Source organism: Gracilinanus agilis, chromosome 4 (genome assembly GCF_016433145.1).
Source record: "Gracilinanus agilis isolate LMUSP501 chromosome 4, AgileGrace, whole genome shotgun sequence".
NCBI classification, from domain to species: Eukaryota; Metazoa; Chordata; class Mammalia; order Didelphimorphia; family Didelphidae; genus Gracilinanus; species Gracilinanus agilis.
In genome coordinates this window covers 102295518-102310043 of record NC_058133.1, presented here as the reverse complement: position 1 = coordinate 102310043, position 14526 = coordinate 102295518, and the positions used below count along the sequence as shown (strand labels likewise).

Genomic DNA, 14526 nt, shown 5'->3' with positions numbered 1-14526 from the left:
CATGTAGTAGGACAGCTCAAGGAATTTCCAACATTCCAGGTTAGCTCAGAGTGTAGATATGGGGACAGGGAGCAGTCTCTAGCCGCAATCTTTCTTTCTTTCTTTCTTTCTTTCTTTCTTTCTTTCTTTCTTTCTTTCTTTCTTTCTTTCTTTCTTTCTTTCTTTTGACTGAATCTCTCTACTTTGCCTGGGTTGGAAATGCAAAAGTTCTGATCAGTGGAGGAACTTTGACGTGATACATTTCTCTGACCTAAGCCAGTTCACCTCTCCAGTTTAGTGCCACCGTCTCTCACCCCTCTGCTCCTGCAGGTTCACCAATGAATGCCAAATTTAGCTTGGACCCCTCTAGAGCAAAGCCCATTGCAACTCATAACCCCCTAGCTCAAGAGATCCTCCAGCTTCAGCCTCCCTGTGTAGCTTAAGATTCCAGATGTACAACATCACACCTGGGCAGATCTCATTTTTTTAATATGAATTTTATAAAAAGTCTCTATAAAAATAGCCTTTTAGGAGCTGTAGTAACAAGGTTGAATTCCCGGTTCTAAACGACCCCATTTGGTGCTCTGGGACTTGTTTTTGCTCATATGTGCATCAGGGATGAAGAGCTTGCGTGGAATGACAAAGTATCCCCTTTATTGGCTGTTGAGTGGGGACAGTATTGATGAGTGTGGATGTAGAAAGAGGAGATGGTCCACTCTCTTGGGCTCTTTCTTCCTTTCGAGCTGTGAATTGTGCCTGAGATATGTGAGCTGCTTTCCAAGAGCAGAGAAGAAAGGGAGCAGGTTACCTTAGCTCCCACCCCAGCTTCCATGTGGTCATGAGGGCATGGTATCCTGAAGCACATATTCCGCCTAGAAAAACCTGCACTTTCTAAAAATGCAGCAACCAGAACTGAACGTGATACTTTGGATTAAACTGGATCACGACAGACTCTATCCCTCTCTTAATGTGGTTTAAGATTGCATTAACTTTTTTGGTTGTCATCCCCCATCACTGAATCACAAGGATTTAGTAGATGATAGAAATACATCTTTGGATCTTGTCCAGGTGAATGTTTGTGCTAACCATCCCTCCTCCATCTTGTACTTTTGACAATGATGGAGGAGAGATGGTCATCTCACATTTGTTCCATCTTCCTTTTAGAGTCTGACTCTATCATCTAAAGCTAGTTATTTCTCCTGGATTTGTTACTTAAAAACTTGATGAGCATAACACCCATGCCATTATCCAAGACACTGAAACAAATATTAAATAAATAGCACAGGATGAAGCCCAAATCTCTGGAGCACTTTTCAGAAGACTTCCTTCTTGACAGTGAACCATTAACTTTTGTTCACACTAAGTAATATAACTCAGAATAATAAGATTAGAAACAGCAGTTTAAATTTGTATGGGGTTCTGGAGTTTGTAAACCACTTTATATGCATTAACCCGTTGAAGCCATATAACTACCATGTGAAGTGGATATAATAGGTATTAATATTCACATTTCACAGATGAGCAAAGTAAAGCTTAAGCAGCTTGAGTGACTTCTCTTTGGCCGTATAATTATTGTGTTAAAGGTAGAACCGTGTATGATCATCTCTGATAATTTTCTTTATTTCTTTTGCTCTCATGTTCTCTACTTTCTTGTTTCTAATCTTGGTGATTTTGGTTTGCTCTCTTTTATTTTTATTCATTCATTCATCCATTTATTTATTTGTCTATTTATTTATTTATTTTCTGGAAATTTTTCCCATAGTTACATGATTCATGTTCTTTCTCTCCCCCCCAAGTCCTCCCCCCATCCTCCCTGTAGCCAACATGCAATTCCACTGGGTTTTACATGTCATTGATCAAGACCTATTTCCATATTGTTGATAGTTGCACTGAGGTGGTCGTTTAGAGTCTACATCCCCAATCATGTCCGCATCAACCCATGTGTTCAAGCAGTTGTTTTTCTTCTGTATTTCTACTCCCACAGTTCTTCCTCTGCATGTGGATAGCATTCTTTCTCATAAGTCCCTCAGAGTTGTTCTGGATCATTGCATTGCTACTAGTAGTTGCTCTCTTTTAAAGTTGAGACTTGTTCATTGTTTATTATCTTTTAATTTGAACTCTTAAAACAACTCTTGATTTGATTTATAATTTGAGTGGTTTTCTTATTTTTCATTCCTATGAAGTTCAGATGTGATCTTGGTTATTTTTCTTTTTTTTTGGGTTTCCTGTTGTTTATTGCCTTTTTTTCAAGTTTTCAAAGTACAAACCTAACCCACTAGATTTCTCTCTTACTGATAAATTTAAATACTATAAATTTACTTCTGAGAATTGCCTTGACTCTATCTCATTGATTTCCTTTGATAGCATCTATATTTTCTTCTCAATTTAACAAATGATCAATTTTTTGTGCACTAGAAAAATATTCTCTGCTTTTTTATTGAATTCTTTCCATATATCTATTAGACTTAGTTTCCTTAATACTTTATTCAATTTTAGATATCCTTTCTGATTTGTCTCATTCTGCCAAAGGGGTATTAAAATCATTTACTATTAAGGATATTTTGACTACTTCCATGAGAATGTAAACTTTTTTTTTTGGTAAGATTTAGGTTAGAACACTTAGGTTCACCTATATTTAAAACTAACCTTTCTGACTTTTTCATGCTCTCATTTTTCCTTTAAGTTATTATGAAACTAGAAGCACCAGTCTTTTTTATCTGAATCTATTTAAATATTTCTGGATTAAATGTGCTTCTTATGATAATATATTGCTCTTTTTTTTTTAAACCCTTACTTTCTGTCTTGGAATTGGTTCCAAAACAGAAGAGTATTAAGGGCTAGACAATAGAGGTTAAGTAACTTTCCCTAAGTCACAGAGCTAGGAAGTATTTGAGGCCAGATTTGAACCTAGGTTCTCTGTTAGACCTGGCTCTATCCTTTGAACCACCCAGCTCTTGGGCCATTCTCTCTTAAACACTCAGTCAATAAACATTTATTAAGTATCTACTATATACCAGGCACTATGCTAAGTGCTCAGGAAACAAAGAAGTCAAAAGACAATCTCTGGCCCCAAGGAACATACCAGGGGGTGGAGGTGGGGAATCCAAGATGTGAGAGAGAAAAAAATGCCATAGTTTGGCAACTAATTAAATGCAGAAGGAAGTAAAGATCCAAAAGATGTTTCCAGGTTTTACTAAACCCACAGTTAGATTAAGACAGGGATTTTGGGCTAGTTTGGGAGGAAGGATACTGAATTCATTTTAAGACAAAATCAAAATATGATCTGGAAAACTTTGAGACTAAAAGGCCATATGAAAAGGCAGGTTCATAAGTTTATAGAAGAGGAAAGAAAGGATTTATTATATACCTACTATGTGCCAGGCACTGCGCTGAGGGTTTTATCAATAACATCTTATTTGATCCTCAGAACAACTATGGGAGGTAGATGGTATTATTTTCTTCATTTAACAGTTGAGGAAACTGGGACATGTGGGTTGTGCAATGGATGGAGTTCCAAGGCTAGAGTCAGGGAGACTGAATTCAAATCCAGCCTCAGATAATTCCTCATTGGGTGACCAAGTCACTTTACGATGTTTGCCTCAGTTTCCTCATCTGTAAAATGAAATAGAGGAGGAAATGGCAAACCACTCCATTGTCTTTGGCAAGAAAACCCCAAATGAGGTCATGAAAAATTGGATATGACTGAAAATTACTAAAGAACAACAGCAAAACTGAGACAGAGGTTAGGTGACTTACCCAAGATCACATAGCTATCAAATGTGTGAAGCCAGATTTGGACTCAGGTCTTTCTAACTCTAGTCTGAGTACTCTATCCACTGTAACACCCTGCTGCCTCTAACTATGTACCTATAGTTCATAGAATATCAAAATTAGAAGGGGAAGGAAGCATCTTGTTCAACCATCTCACTTTACCATGAATTTCCGAGAAATTTCAGCAGGTCCTGAGAAATCAATTCCTCTTTCTCAAAATCAACACCCAGTGCCCCTGTGCTCTTAGGGTTCTCTTCCCCTCCACCACTGTGGCTTAGGATGGAGTCACCCAAGGATATGGACACCACCAAAAGCCCCTCCAGCCTCACTGGGCTCATTCTGGGCAAAGCTAATAGCCAGAACTGATCAGCCTGGGAAGAGATGAGAAGTGTTTTCCAGGTTCGAAAGGACAGTCATTTCTAGAACAAAATGAAACCAGATAAATGGTGTCATCTGTCTCACACCTCTCCTCCCGGTTCAAAGTGATGTCTTTCCCTTAATTAGCTGGTCTCTAGTTTCTTTGCTGAGGCATTTAAGCATCAAACACACAAACAAATGCCTTTAACCAGCTCAGCCCCTTGAACAGCCATTTCCCCTTTAAAAAATAGGTCAGCGCTCTCAAACTTTTGGCAAGATATGAGTTCAGCTTCCCTCCACCCATGATGGGCATCTGCATGCCTTTCCAAAGAAGATGCCCCAGAAAACAGCTCTCCCTTATCACAGGGGCCAACAGCAGGCTTGTTCCTCTTCTGCCCCAGCTATTCTAAGTCTCTGACCCTGATTTTAGATGAGAAGGCTGGTTTCTTGTCTCCCTTTTGTGTCTTGGCACCGTCTACTAGTTGGCTAGGTCCTCCTGGCAAGCAGAACTGGAAGAACTAGTTTCTGAAGGGCTCATGGAGGAGAGGAGACAGGTGGGAAGCATAGGGACCAGGAGAGAAGTGTTTCAATCACTGTCTAGTTCTGTGACCGTGATCACCTAGCATTTGGGACTATTGGGATCAGCACCTAATTGGTCAGACATAGATGGTCATGGGAGTAAAGACATTGAGTTCAATCCCCTCATTTTACAGATGGAGAAAATGAGGCAGATAAAAGTTAAATGACTTCACTCTTCATCTGTTCTCTATCCAATTGTCAAAGTGATATACACTTTTTTATTTTTTATTTTTTAAGTGATATATTTTTAAATATTTGACTACCTTCAATAAACTCCAGTGGCTCCCTATTACTTCTAGTATCAAATACAAACTTTGCTCATAATTTAAAGCTATTTTACAGCCTGGCTCAAGCTTATCCCCCTCCTTTCCTTATTCTGTATTACTTTCTATCCCTCATATACAGCATTCTATCTTCCATGTCTATGTCTATATCCAGGCTGTCCTCTGAGCCTGGAAGGCATTCCATCCCACTTCTGCTTTTTACAGTTCCTAGACTCAACCAATACTTACTTCAACCTTTTATAGGAACTCTTTCCCATTCCTCCCAGTGCTTAATGAGAGCTATATAATTACCTAGCATTTATTTTATATATATTTCACATTTACTTTTATATGTACATGTTTCCTCTCAATACGACATAAGCCCTTTGAAGGCAAGGACTATTTTACTTATATTGTTAATAACAATCAATAAACATTTATTAGTCACCTCTATAGGCATTATGCTTGGAGCTGGAGATACCAACCAAAAATGAAACTGTTCTTGTCCTCTAGAAGTTTACATATCCCCAGTGTCTGACAAATAGTAGGTGATTAATAATTGCTTGTTGATTAACTAAAGCCCTTGGGCAAATCACTTACCTTTCTCATCTGCAAAATGCCTTATATATCTTCTAACAAGGATGTTGTGAGAAAGAAATGAGAAGTACATGGAAGAGTTTGATAGAAAAGTCTTAAAGCATTTTGGAAATGCAAGGGAATAAGGAATTATGGATAGGAGCAGTCAGGACACTGCAGAGAATCTGTCAGGGTTATAATAATAGACTGTCAGCAACTGTCAGCCTTCTCTGGCTCCTTTTGTCCCATCCCCCTTGCACAAATCCCATCCTTACAGGGTTTAAAATCTGATCATCAACAGCATCCCTGAAGACCAACTGTGTGCTGGGATAGGTATTGACAAAATAAAAGACAGAAGAGTCAGAATGACTGAATAGTGGAATTCCCAAAGGTCAAGGGCAGGCAGCACTGTCAAGTAATGGAGAGATCACTGGTCAAAGTGCTCAGAAACCAGATTTCTAATGCTACCCTTACCCAGCAGTTTAACTATACCCCCTGGGGCAAGTTATTCTTGTCTGTTTCCTCTTCCTGAAGAATGGAGGAATTAGTCTAGATTGTGTTTAGGGTCCCTTCCCACTCTAACACTCTCTGATTTCAGGACATGTGGCCCTCCCTATATGGAATCTCATGCTTTGGGGTTCTTGATGATGAGGAGTGCCGTCAAGGGCATTATCATCATTACCATCATCATCACCATTATCATCCCCAAAATCACCACCATCATCATCACCATCATCATCATCACTATAATCATCATCAATATCACCATCACTATCACCATCATCACAACCATCATTATCACCATCATCATCACTGGCATTATATAAAGTTCTAAGGTTTTCAAAGCTCTTTACAAATTTTATCTCATCTGACTCTCACAACAATCCTGGGAGATGGGTGTTGTTATTGTTCTAGATGAGGAAACCAAGGCAGACAGAGATTCAATGACTTGCCCAAGGTTATACAGCTAGCTAGGAAGCATCTAAAACTAGATTTGAACTCAGAACATCCTAATTCTAATACTATGTACTGTATCACCAAACTGCCTAGATACTTTTTAGTGACAATAAATAGGTGAGGTGGGGCCATGATTTCACTCCCTTCACCCTTATTTGGTTCTGAATCAATAAGTATTCTCATAGCACTTTAGTTTAATGCAGGTTATTCCAGTGCTTTCATGCGCCCCAATATTGTCTCACTTTTCTGAGAGGAGGACCAAGACTTGGAGATGGGGAAGTGAGAAGAGGGTGGAGGACTTGAGGGGGGCTTAATTTAAACGAGGAAACCCAGACAGACCTCACAGTGGTAGTTAGACCTGAGGCTTCCTCAGGCTCTTAACCCCACATTTCCATGTAGGAAGCTCAGCTTCAAGGACTTTATCTGCCCTCAGAGTGACACAAGAGGCTGAGTCATCTCAGACCAGCCTTTTACCCAATCTCCCACTCCCAGGCCCCTGCCATGCTGTTGAACTCCCTAATTCACTCAGCATTGCCCAGGCATCTGGGTTCCCACAGTGTGCCCCAGGGGCACAGCCTTTCAGGGGAAAATAAAATCCCAGAGATGACTCAGAGAGGGGCCAATCAGAACCATGCACAGGAAGGCCACATCACCAGTGGTACCATTCCCTTCAGCCTGGGATGTCAGTCATTTCACACACTCTGGAACCTGTAGTGTATCCATCTCCTGCCTCTTCTCTATGGCTCATAGTGTGGATAAAGTGAGGTACAGCCTAGAAATGTGTTGATCCCTTTTAGTGAGTGGCTCATTGGATAACCTTCCATCCTTGTTGACTCAGTTTTCCCTGTGAGCACTCTTCTGCCCTTTCAGCATCAGCATGGTTCAGTAGAAATGGCACTGGACTTGGAGTTGGGAGTCTTGGGTTTGGATTTGAGCTGTAAAAAGGGATTAAGTGAGGTGTTATGGAAAGAAGGCTGAATTTATGTCATAGGACCTGAGTTCTGATCCCAGTTCTGCCATTTATTACCTGTGTGATCTTGGACAAATTGCTTCACCTCTCTGGGCTCATCTGTAAACTGAGGCAATTGGACTAGATAATCCCAAAGTTCCCTTTTAACTAACTCTAAATCCATGATCTTCTAATTTCACCTATGTTTGACCGTTATCTTAATGGTAAAAAACAGTGTAAAGGATTACGTAGTTTTAAAAAATCCATTATAATCAGGAACCCAAAGAAAGACACAGAAATTCTCTGACATGATGAAAAGGAAAGGAGAAAATAACTGAGTTTCAGGAAACCCCCTAACAATTGATGATCCTCTTTCTTCCTCTCCCCTCAACTAACCACTCTCAGACCTTGGGTAATAAATAGCACTTGGTTTGTACCTCTTTTACATCCTTACCATGTGTTGTTTTGCATTGCTTTTCCAGTCTCATTTCATAATAAAACCCTTTACTCTCTCTCCCATACTAGCTCTTTCTCATCTAGGACATTCCATCTCTGGGCTTGCCCTAATTGAACCCATGCCAGGGAAGCCCTTCCTCATTACTTTCCCTTCTAGTTTCCTTCAAAGCACGGTTCTGCTGTCACCTCCTACAAATTATTTCTGATGCCCCACTTCTCCTTCCTTCCTTCCCACCTTCTTGAAATCACTGTGTGCTTTGCTATTTGGTGGATATGTGGCAATTTGGGTAGAGTGTGAGCCATGGAGGAAAATACTAATTTTAATCTTAGATGCTTCTTAGGTGTGTGAATCACTTGAACTCATCCCGCCTCAGTTTCTTCTTCTGTAAAATGGGGTTAATAATAACCCCTATTTCATAAGGTTCTCAAATGAGATACCATTGTAAAGTGCTTTGCAAATCTTAAAGTGCTAAATACTATAGCATAAATGTTATATATATTACATGTATTATATACATATATATAATAGTCATTCAGTCATTTCAGTCATATCTGACTCTTCATGACCTCTTTGGAGTTTTCTTGGCAAAAGTTCTGGAGTGGTTGGCCATTTCCTCCTCCAGCTCATTTTACAGATGAGGGAACTGAGGCAAACAGGATAAAATGACTTGTCCAGGATCATACAGCTAGGACGTATCTGAGACCAGATTTGAACTCAGGAAGATGAGTCTTCCTGACTTTAGGTCAGTGCTCTATCTAATGTGTCACTTAGCTGCCCATATTATATTTTATTTGTGTATAAATTATATCCACCAGTGGAATGTAAGGTCCTTGAGGGTAGAGATTACTTTTTTGTGAGTTTGTATCACTAGGGCTTTATATTGTGACCAAAACATTGTAGATGCTGGAAAATGTTAAATAGAATTGAGGTGAGGATGAATATAATATGCTTGGGGAGGATAAGCATAGGGAAAAAAAGAAAAGCAATTGCGTTTGATGAAAATTAAATAGTTTAAAAATATTTATTTGACACTTTAGGGTTTTTTTTGTGATTTGAAAATGTTTATTTAATTAATTTAGAATATCTTCCCGTGGTTCCATGATTCATGTTCTTTCCCTCCCCTCCTTCCATCCCCCTCCCGTAACCAATGAGCAATTCTACTGGGTTTTACATGTATCACTGATCAAGACCAATTTCCATATTATTAATATTTGCGATAGACTGATCATTTAGAGTCTACCTCCCCAATCCTTTCCCCTTCAACCCATGCGATCAAGCAGTTGTTTTTCTTCTGTGTTTCCGCTCCCACAGTTCTTCCTCTGGATGTGGATAGTTTTCTTTCTCATAAGTCCCTCAGCCTTGCTCTGGATCCTTGCATTGCTGCTAGTAGAGAAGTTCATTACATTCGATTGGCACTTTAGTTTTCATAAATTTCTCCATATACATTATCCCATTAGTTCTTTACAAGAATTCTATTAAATAAAAACTACAGGTGTTGGTAATCCCATTTGACAAACGAGGAAACTAAGGCTTAGAGAGAATATGCTATTTGCCTATTGTCACACGACTAATGAGTGTTGGGGTCAGGATTTGAATTCAGGTCTTCCTGGTTCTCAGTCCATCTGCTATACCTGACTATGCATCTATAGAAAGACAGAAATGAACACCTGGGCTTCTGACCAAATTCTGATACATTAGTCCATCTGAAAAGCCAGTTGTGAGCATAAAGGCTAACTTGATAATTAACTCCTTTCCTTCCATTTCTTCATCCCCCCCATCTTATTGAGAGACTCTCTAGTCAGTGCCTTGGCCAGGTCAGGGTGGCAGAAAGCTTTGGTTTTAAGGAAAATACATTTTCTAAATTCCTTTTCTGGTTCTGGTGAGATCAAAGTTTCTTTAAAGAGCAAATATGCCCAACAAACAACCCCTAACTCTGTCTCAAACCAAAAAGGAGAAGGCTCATATCAGGGGGGTAGAATGATGTAGTGGAGGAGGCACTGGACTTGGATTTGGGAAGTCTTGAGAACAAATCTTGACTCAGACATTTCCTACCTGTGTGACCTTGGACAAATTTAGCCTCTTTGTGCCTCAGTTTTCTAAACCATAGAATGAGGTTCTATGGTTTCTAGCCCTAAATCTATGAGTCTATGGTTCAGAAAAATAATCCCTAAAGCAGGGTTCCTTGAACTGAGATCCATGAACTTGGTTGTTGTTTTTTAATTTTACTTTATTTATTTATACATTCATTTTTTCAATTACATGTAAAAACAATTTTTAACATTCACTTTTAAAAATCTTAAGTTCTAAATTCTTCCCCTTCCTGTTCTCTGAGAAGATAAGCACTCGATAAAGATTATATGTGAGCAGTCATACAAAACACATTTCCATGCTAGTCATGTAATAAAAGAAAATATAGACAAAACAAAACAAACCAACTTTAGGAAAAATAGTTTAAAAAAGTAATCCTCGATATATGCTTTCCACATTTCTCTCTCTCTCTCTCTGAAGGTGGACAGCACCCTTCACCTTTCCTTAGGAGTTGGCTTGAATCATCCTATGGCTGAGAATAGTTGAGTCATTCACAGTTAATCATCATATTATAATGCCATCACTGTGCACAATTTTCTCTGGTTCTGCTCACTTCAGTTTACGTATATCTTCATTTTTTTGGAAATCATCCTGTTCATCATTTCTCATACCATAGTAATATACCATTACGACCATGTGCCACAGCTTGTTCAGTCATTCCCCAGCTGATGGGCATCTTCCAATGTCTAATTCTTTGCCACAAAAAAAAAAAAAGCTGCTATAAAGAGTTTGGTACATCAAATTCTTTTCCTTTGATCTCTTTGGGATACAGAGAGACCATTATTGTTATTGTTGGATCAAAGGGTATATACACAGTTTCATAGCCATTTAGGCATAGTTCCAGATTGTTCTCCAGATTGGTTAGATCATTTCACAACTCCAACAACAATGTATTAGTGTCCCAAACTCAAGCTCGTTTTTAACATATATATATATATATATATATATATACATGTTATAATAACTGTTATTTCAATATAATTGATTTTATTTGCAATCCTGTTTTATTTTATGCATTTAAAAATATTATTCTGAGAAAAAGTCTGTAAGTTTCATCAGACAGCCAATGGGGTCCAAGACACAAAAAAGATTAAGAACCCCTGCTCTAAATGATAGACTCACTGAAGACTTTGTATCCAGTTATCACAGAAACTGATGCCAAAACTTTTTTGAAGAGGAAAGTAATACATCTTGTCTGTGCAATAATTATTCTATCTCCAGATGCCTAAATCATCACCTTATTACTTTTCTGTCTATAAATGTGTGAAACTCAAGGTTCTTTTGGAAAAATATTTTTGAAAATCAATAGACCTTGTTCCTCCTACCTAGGTCAGGGTGTTTCCCCTGGTCCCCTGCAATGAAACTTAAACTCCTGAGGTCAACCTCAATTCTTGGATGGTTTGATTTCTGGTCAACCCATCATGAGACCTGTCCCCAGAGACTCAGGTGAGTGACAGCTTCAAGCAAAGACAAAAAGGCAGGGAGCTCAGTTTGTGAAAACATATTTATTGTCAAGGACAGGACAATTCTTTGCTGACCAGAGAACTTTATGGATTTTTTTTGTTCCCTGGCTAATGAAAGGAGAACAGGAGAGCTCAGGAGCCCAGTCACTAGTCCAGAATTCACCTTCTCAGCAGGATCCTCCCAGCCCCATCACCCCAACTCAGTATTTCAGAGCCTTGGGTACTAAAGGAAAGAATAAAGACAGAGTGGATAAAGAAACCCAGCATTGAACCAAATAGGATTTAACTGCAAATTTCTGACTCTGGCCTGGCCACTTTGCCTGCCCTTGCCCTCATGCCTCAGTTTCTTTGTCTATTAAAATCTCCTGACTGTGTCTCTCATTTCCTCTGTAAAACAGCTTCCAGGGGTAAACTTTCAACATCTTGAGTGTTGCCTAAACAACAAAATTGAGAGCCCAGGTTCCATAGAAACTAAGGCTTCTTAAAGAAACTAGCCAAGGACTAGGGACAGCCCAGAGAAGAGAAGAGGACAGAGATTCTGCAGAACTTTGAAAACAAAAAAGTGATGAATGACTAATGGTCTTGTTTGATTAACTGCATCTGTGTCTGACCTCAAAGCACCCTGACACACCACAAAGATCCCCATACAGGAGAGGGAATTGTGAGTCAGAAGCTAGGTGGCAAGAAGGGAACAGAGGGCAGGGCAAGGCAGAAACTATCCCTTTGCAGGGTCCAGTCTCCAGCCAACCATTTCAGTTCTGTGGGTTCGGGGAATGGGAGAAGGTGAAATGAGATGTGCCTGATCTCTAGGACTGAGGTGAGTAAAACCAGAGATGGGAGTCTGGGTTTGATATTTTCGGATTGGTCAAAATGAGATTTAAAATCTTAAACATGGGGGCACATAGGTGGCTCTTTGGATTGAGAGCCAGACCTAGAGATGAGTGGTCCTTGGTTCAAATTTGGCACCAGATACTTCCTGGCTGTGTGACCCTGGACAAGTCACTTCATCCCCATGGCTTAATACCACTCTTCTGCCTTGGAAGCAATGCCTCGTGTTTATTCTGAGACAGAAGGCAAGGGTTTCAAAAACAAAAACCTTAAACATGCTATAAATGCAAACTATGATTATTAGTGGTCAATATGCTATTCTGACCCAGTCTGGCATTTTGGTAAAGCGAGAAACCAGAAATGAAAGGACTGAGAATGGAATGCATTGCCAAGGCTATGGTTATGCTGGGTAATGCTACAGGACTGCTTGGATGTAGGGTTCTCTGGGTCAGTTGGGGTTTTTTTCAGGGCCAGTGACCAACCTCCTCTTCAGCAGAAGGGACAGTAAAGAAAATGGTCCAAAGAGTACATATAGAGATGGGGAGAAATGTGTGGCCCAGCTGCTCTGGGCTGGAGAGGGGTGCCCAGTCTATTGGCCTTGGAGCCCTTGAGAAATGGTAGTTCCTAAAGGCAGGAATCTAAGCAGAGAAGCTGGTGCTGTTTGCTTCGAGAAAAGACATCTGGAGTGAGGGAGAAACCAAGCTGCCCCCCCCATTACCTGTTCATTTCAGTTCCTCAGTGTTTCTGCTTCCTGCATCCCTTCCCCTTTCCCTCATGGATTTTGGGGGAAGGAAATTCTGGGAACTGTGCGGATGCTTCGACCTAGTCCCCAGGTCCAGCCTTGGAATATGGAACTGTCTCCCCCCGAGAGAGAGGAGGCTGAGCTCCTTCTGCTTGCCAGGGGAGGCTGGGTCCTCCCGCAAGACCCCCGAACCCGAGCCTGGAAGGAACGATCCAGAAGAAGGTAGATGACGGGGTTGGCACTGCTGTTAACAAAGGCTAGACAGGTGGTGAGGGTGAGGCCCCAGCGCAGTGCCAGAACCACTGGGCAGTCTAAAGGCAGAGCCCTCAGGTGGGCGATATGGAAGAAGGTCTTCAACAGGCTAAAGGGGAGCCAGCAGCAAGTGAAGGTGCCCACAATGGCAAAGATGATCCTCAGGGAGTTCTTCCGACCCCGGCTCAGGTGAGGGAGACTCCAGAGACGTCGAGAGATGAGGGAGTAGCAGAAAAAGGTGATGGCCAGCGGGAGGATGAATGTGAGGAAGAGGACCAGGAGGCTGAGCCACTGGAAGATGTCAGTGTGGTCGTCCCCACACAGGCTGCCAGGACCGACTGGCATGGGCAGCAGTTTCCTGTAGACCAGAGAGGGAATGCCAGCCAGAATAGAGATGGTCCAGATCACTCCACATGTCATCAGCATGCAGCTTTGGTTCCGAAGAGGCTTGGCATCCAGGAGTTTCACCACAGCTAGGTATCGGTCCACACTCATGCCAGCCAGAAGTAGGGTACTGGCACACCGGGTCACTGCGATTATAAAACTGCTGACCTTGCAGAGGCCCTCTCCAAAGGTCCAGCGGCCGCCCAGGACTGCAGCGGTGGCCCAGAAGGGTAGGGTGACCACAAACAACAGGTCAGCCACAGCCAGGTGGAGCACAAAAGTGTCCACCAGCCTCCGGGGGCCCTGCTGCCCCACCAGCAGCCAAACCACAAAGGAGTTGCCCACCAGCCCAGCCCCAAAGGCTGCCAGGTAGAGGAGGGGTATATAGACATAACCATAAGGGAGGTCGGAAGTGGGACAGAACTTTGGCTCTTCATAGTCCCCTGACCAGTCATAGTTCCCTTCTTCCTCTCCAGGGCTGGGGCTCCAGGATTCTGTTGTCATGGTGACCAGCTTCTCCAGATGGATGCTCAGCCCTGGAGGCCAACAGGGCTTCCAGGAATCCCTGTATCAGCAGGCTTAGATTTTTTAAGTTGATATCTGGGGCAGCTAGTTATGATGCTTGCTTCACTGCTCATTCCCCGACACCTCCCTTCCTGCTACCCACCCTGTTAAAGAAGGTGGTTGGAGGGAGAGAGAGAGGGGTGGAGATAGCAGTGGGTGGAGAAAGATGCTCAGAGGGGAGAAAGATGAAAAGGACTCGTTTAACCTCAAATCTGGCTAATGAGGGCAGAGAGGTGATTTGCTCTGAAGGGTCTTGAGACTCAGGAATGTCTGAAGATGAAACGGGCTGAATTTGTAGGTGATTTCACACCGACTCG

The 14526-nt window shown here is 41.4% G+C and overlaps 1 protein-coding gene across 1 annotated transcript; it reads right to left on the bottom strand.

Annotated features, from left to right (window-relative positions):
* Positions 1-13039: 13039 nt before the first annotated feature.
* GPR25 (G protein-coupled receptor 25) lies at positions 13040-14149 on the bottom strand. Its single transcript, XM_044674916.1, has one exon. The coding sequence runs from the start codon at positions 14147-14149 to the stop codon at positions 13040-13042; it is 1110 nt and encodes a 369-aa protein (XP_044530851.1).
* Between the last annotated feature and the right edge of the window lie 377 nt (positions 14150-14526).

Coding starts and splice junctions, on each gene's coding strand:
- GPR25 (XM_044674916.1), bottom strand. CDS start 14,149: ATGACAACAGAATCCTGGAGCCCCAGCCCTGGAGAGGAAGAAGGGAAC.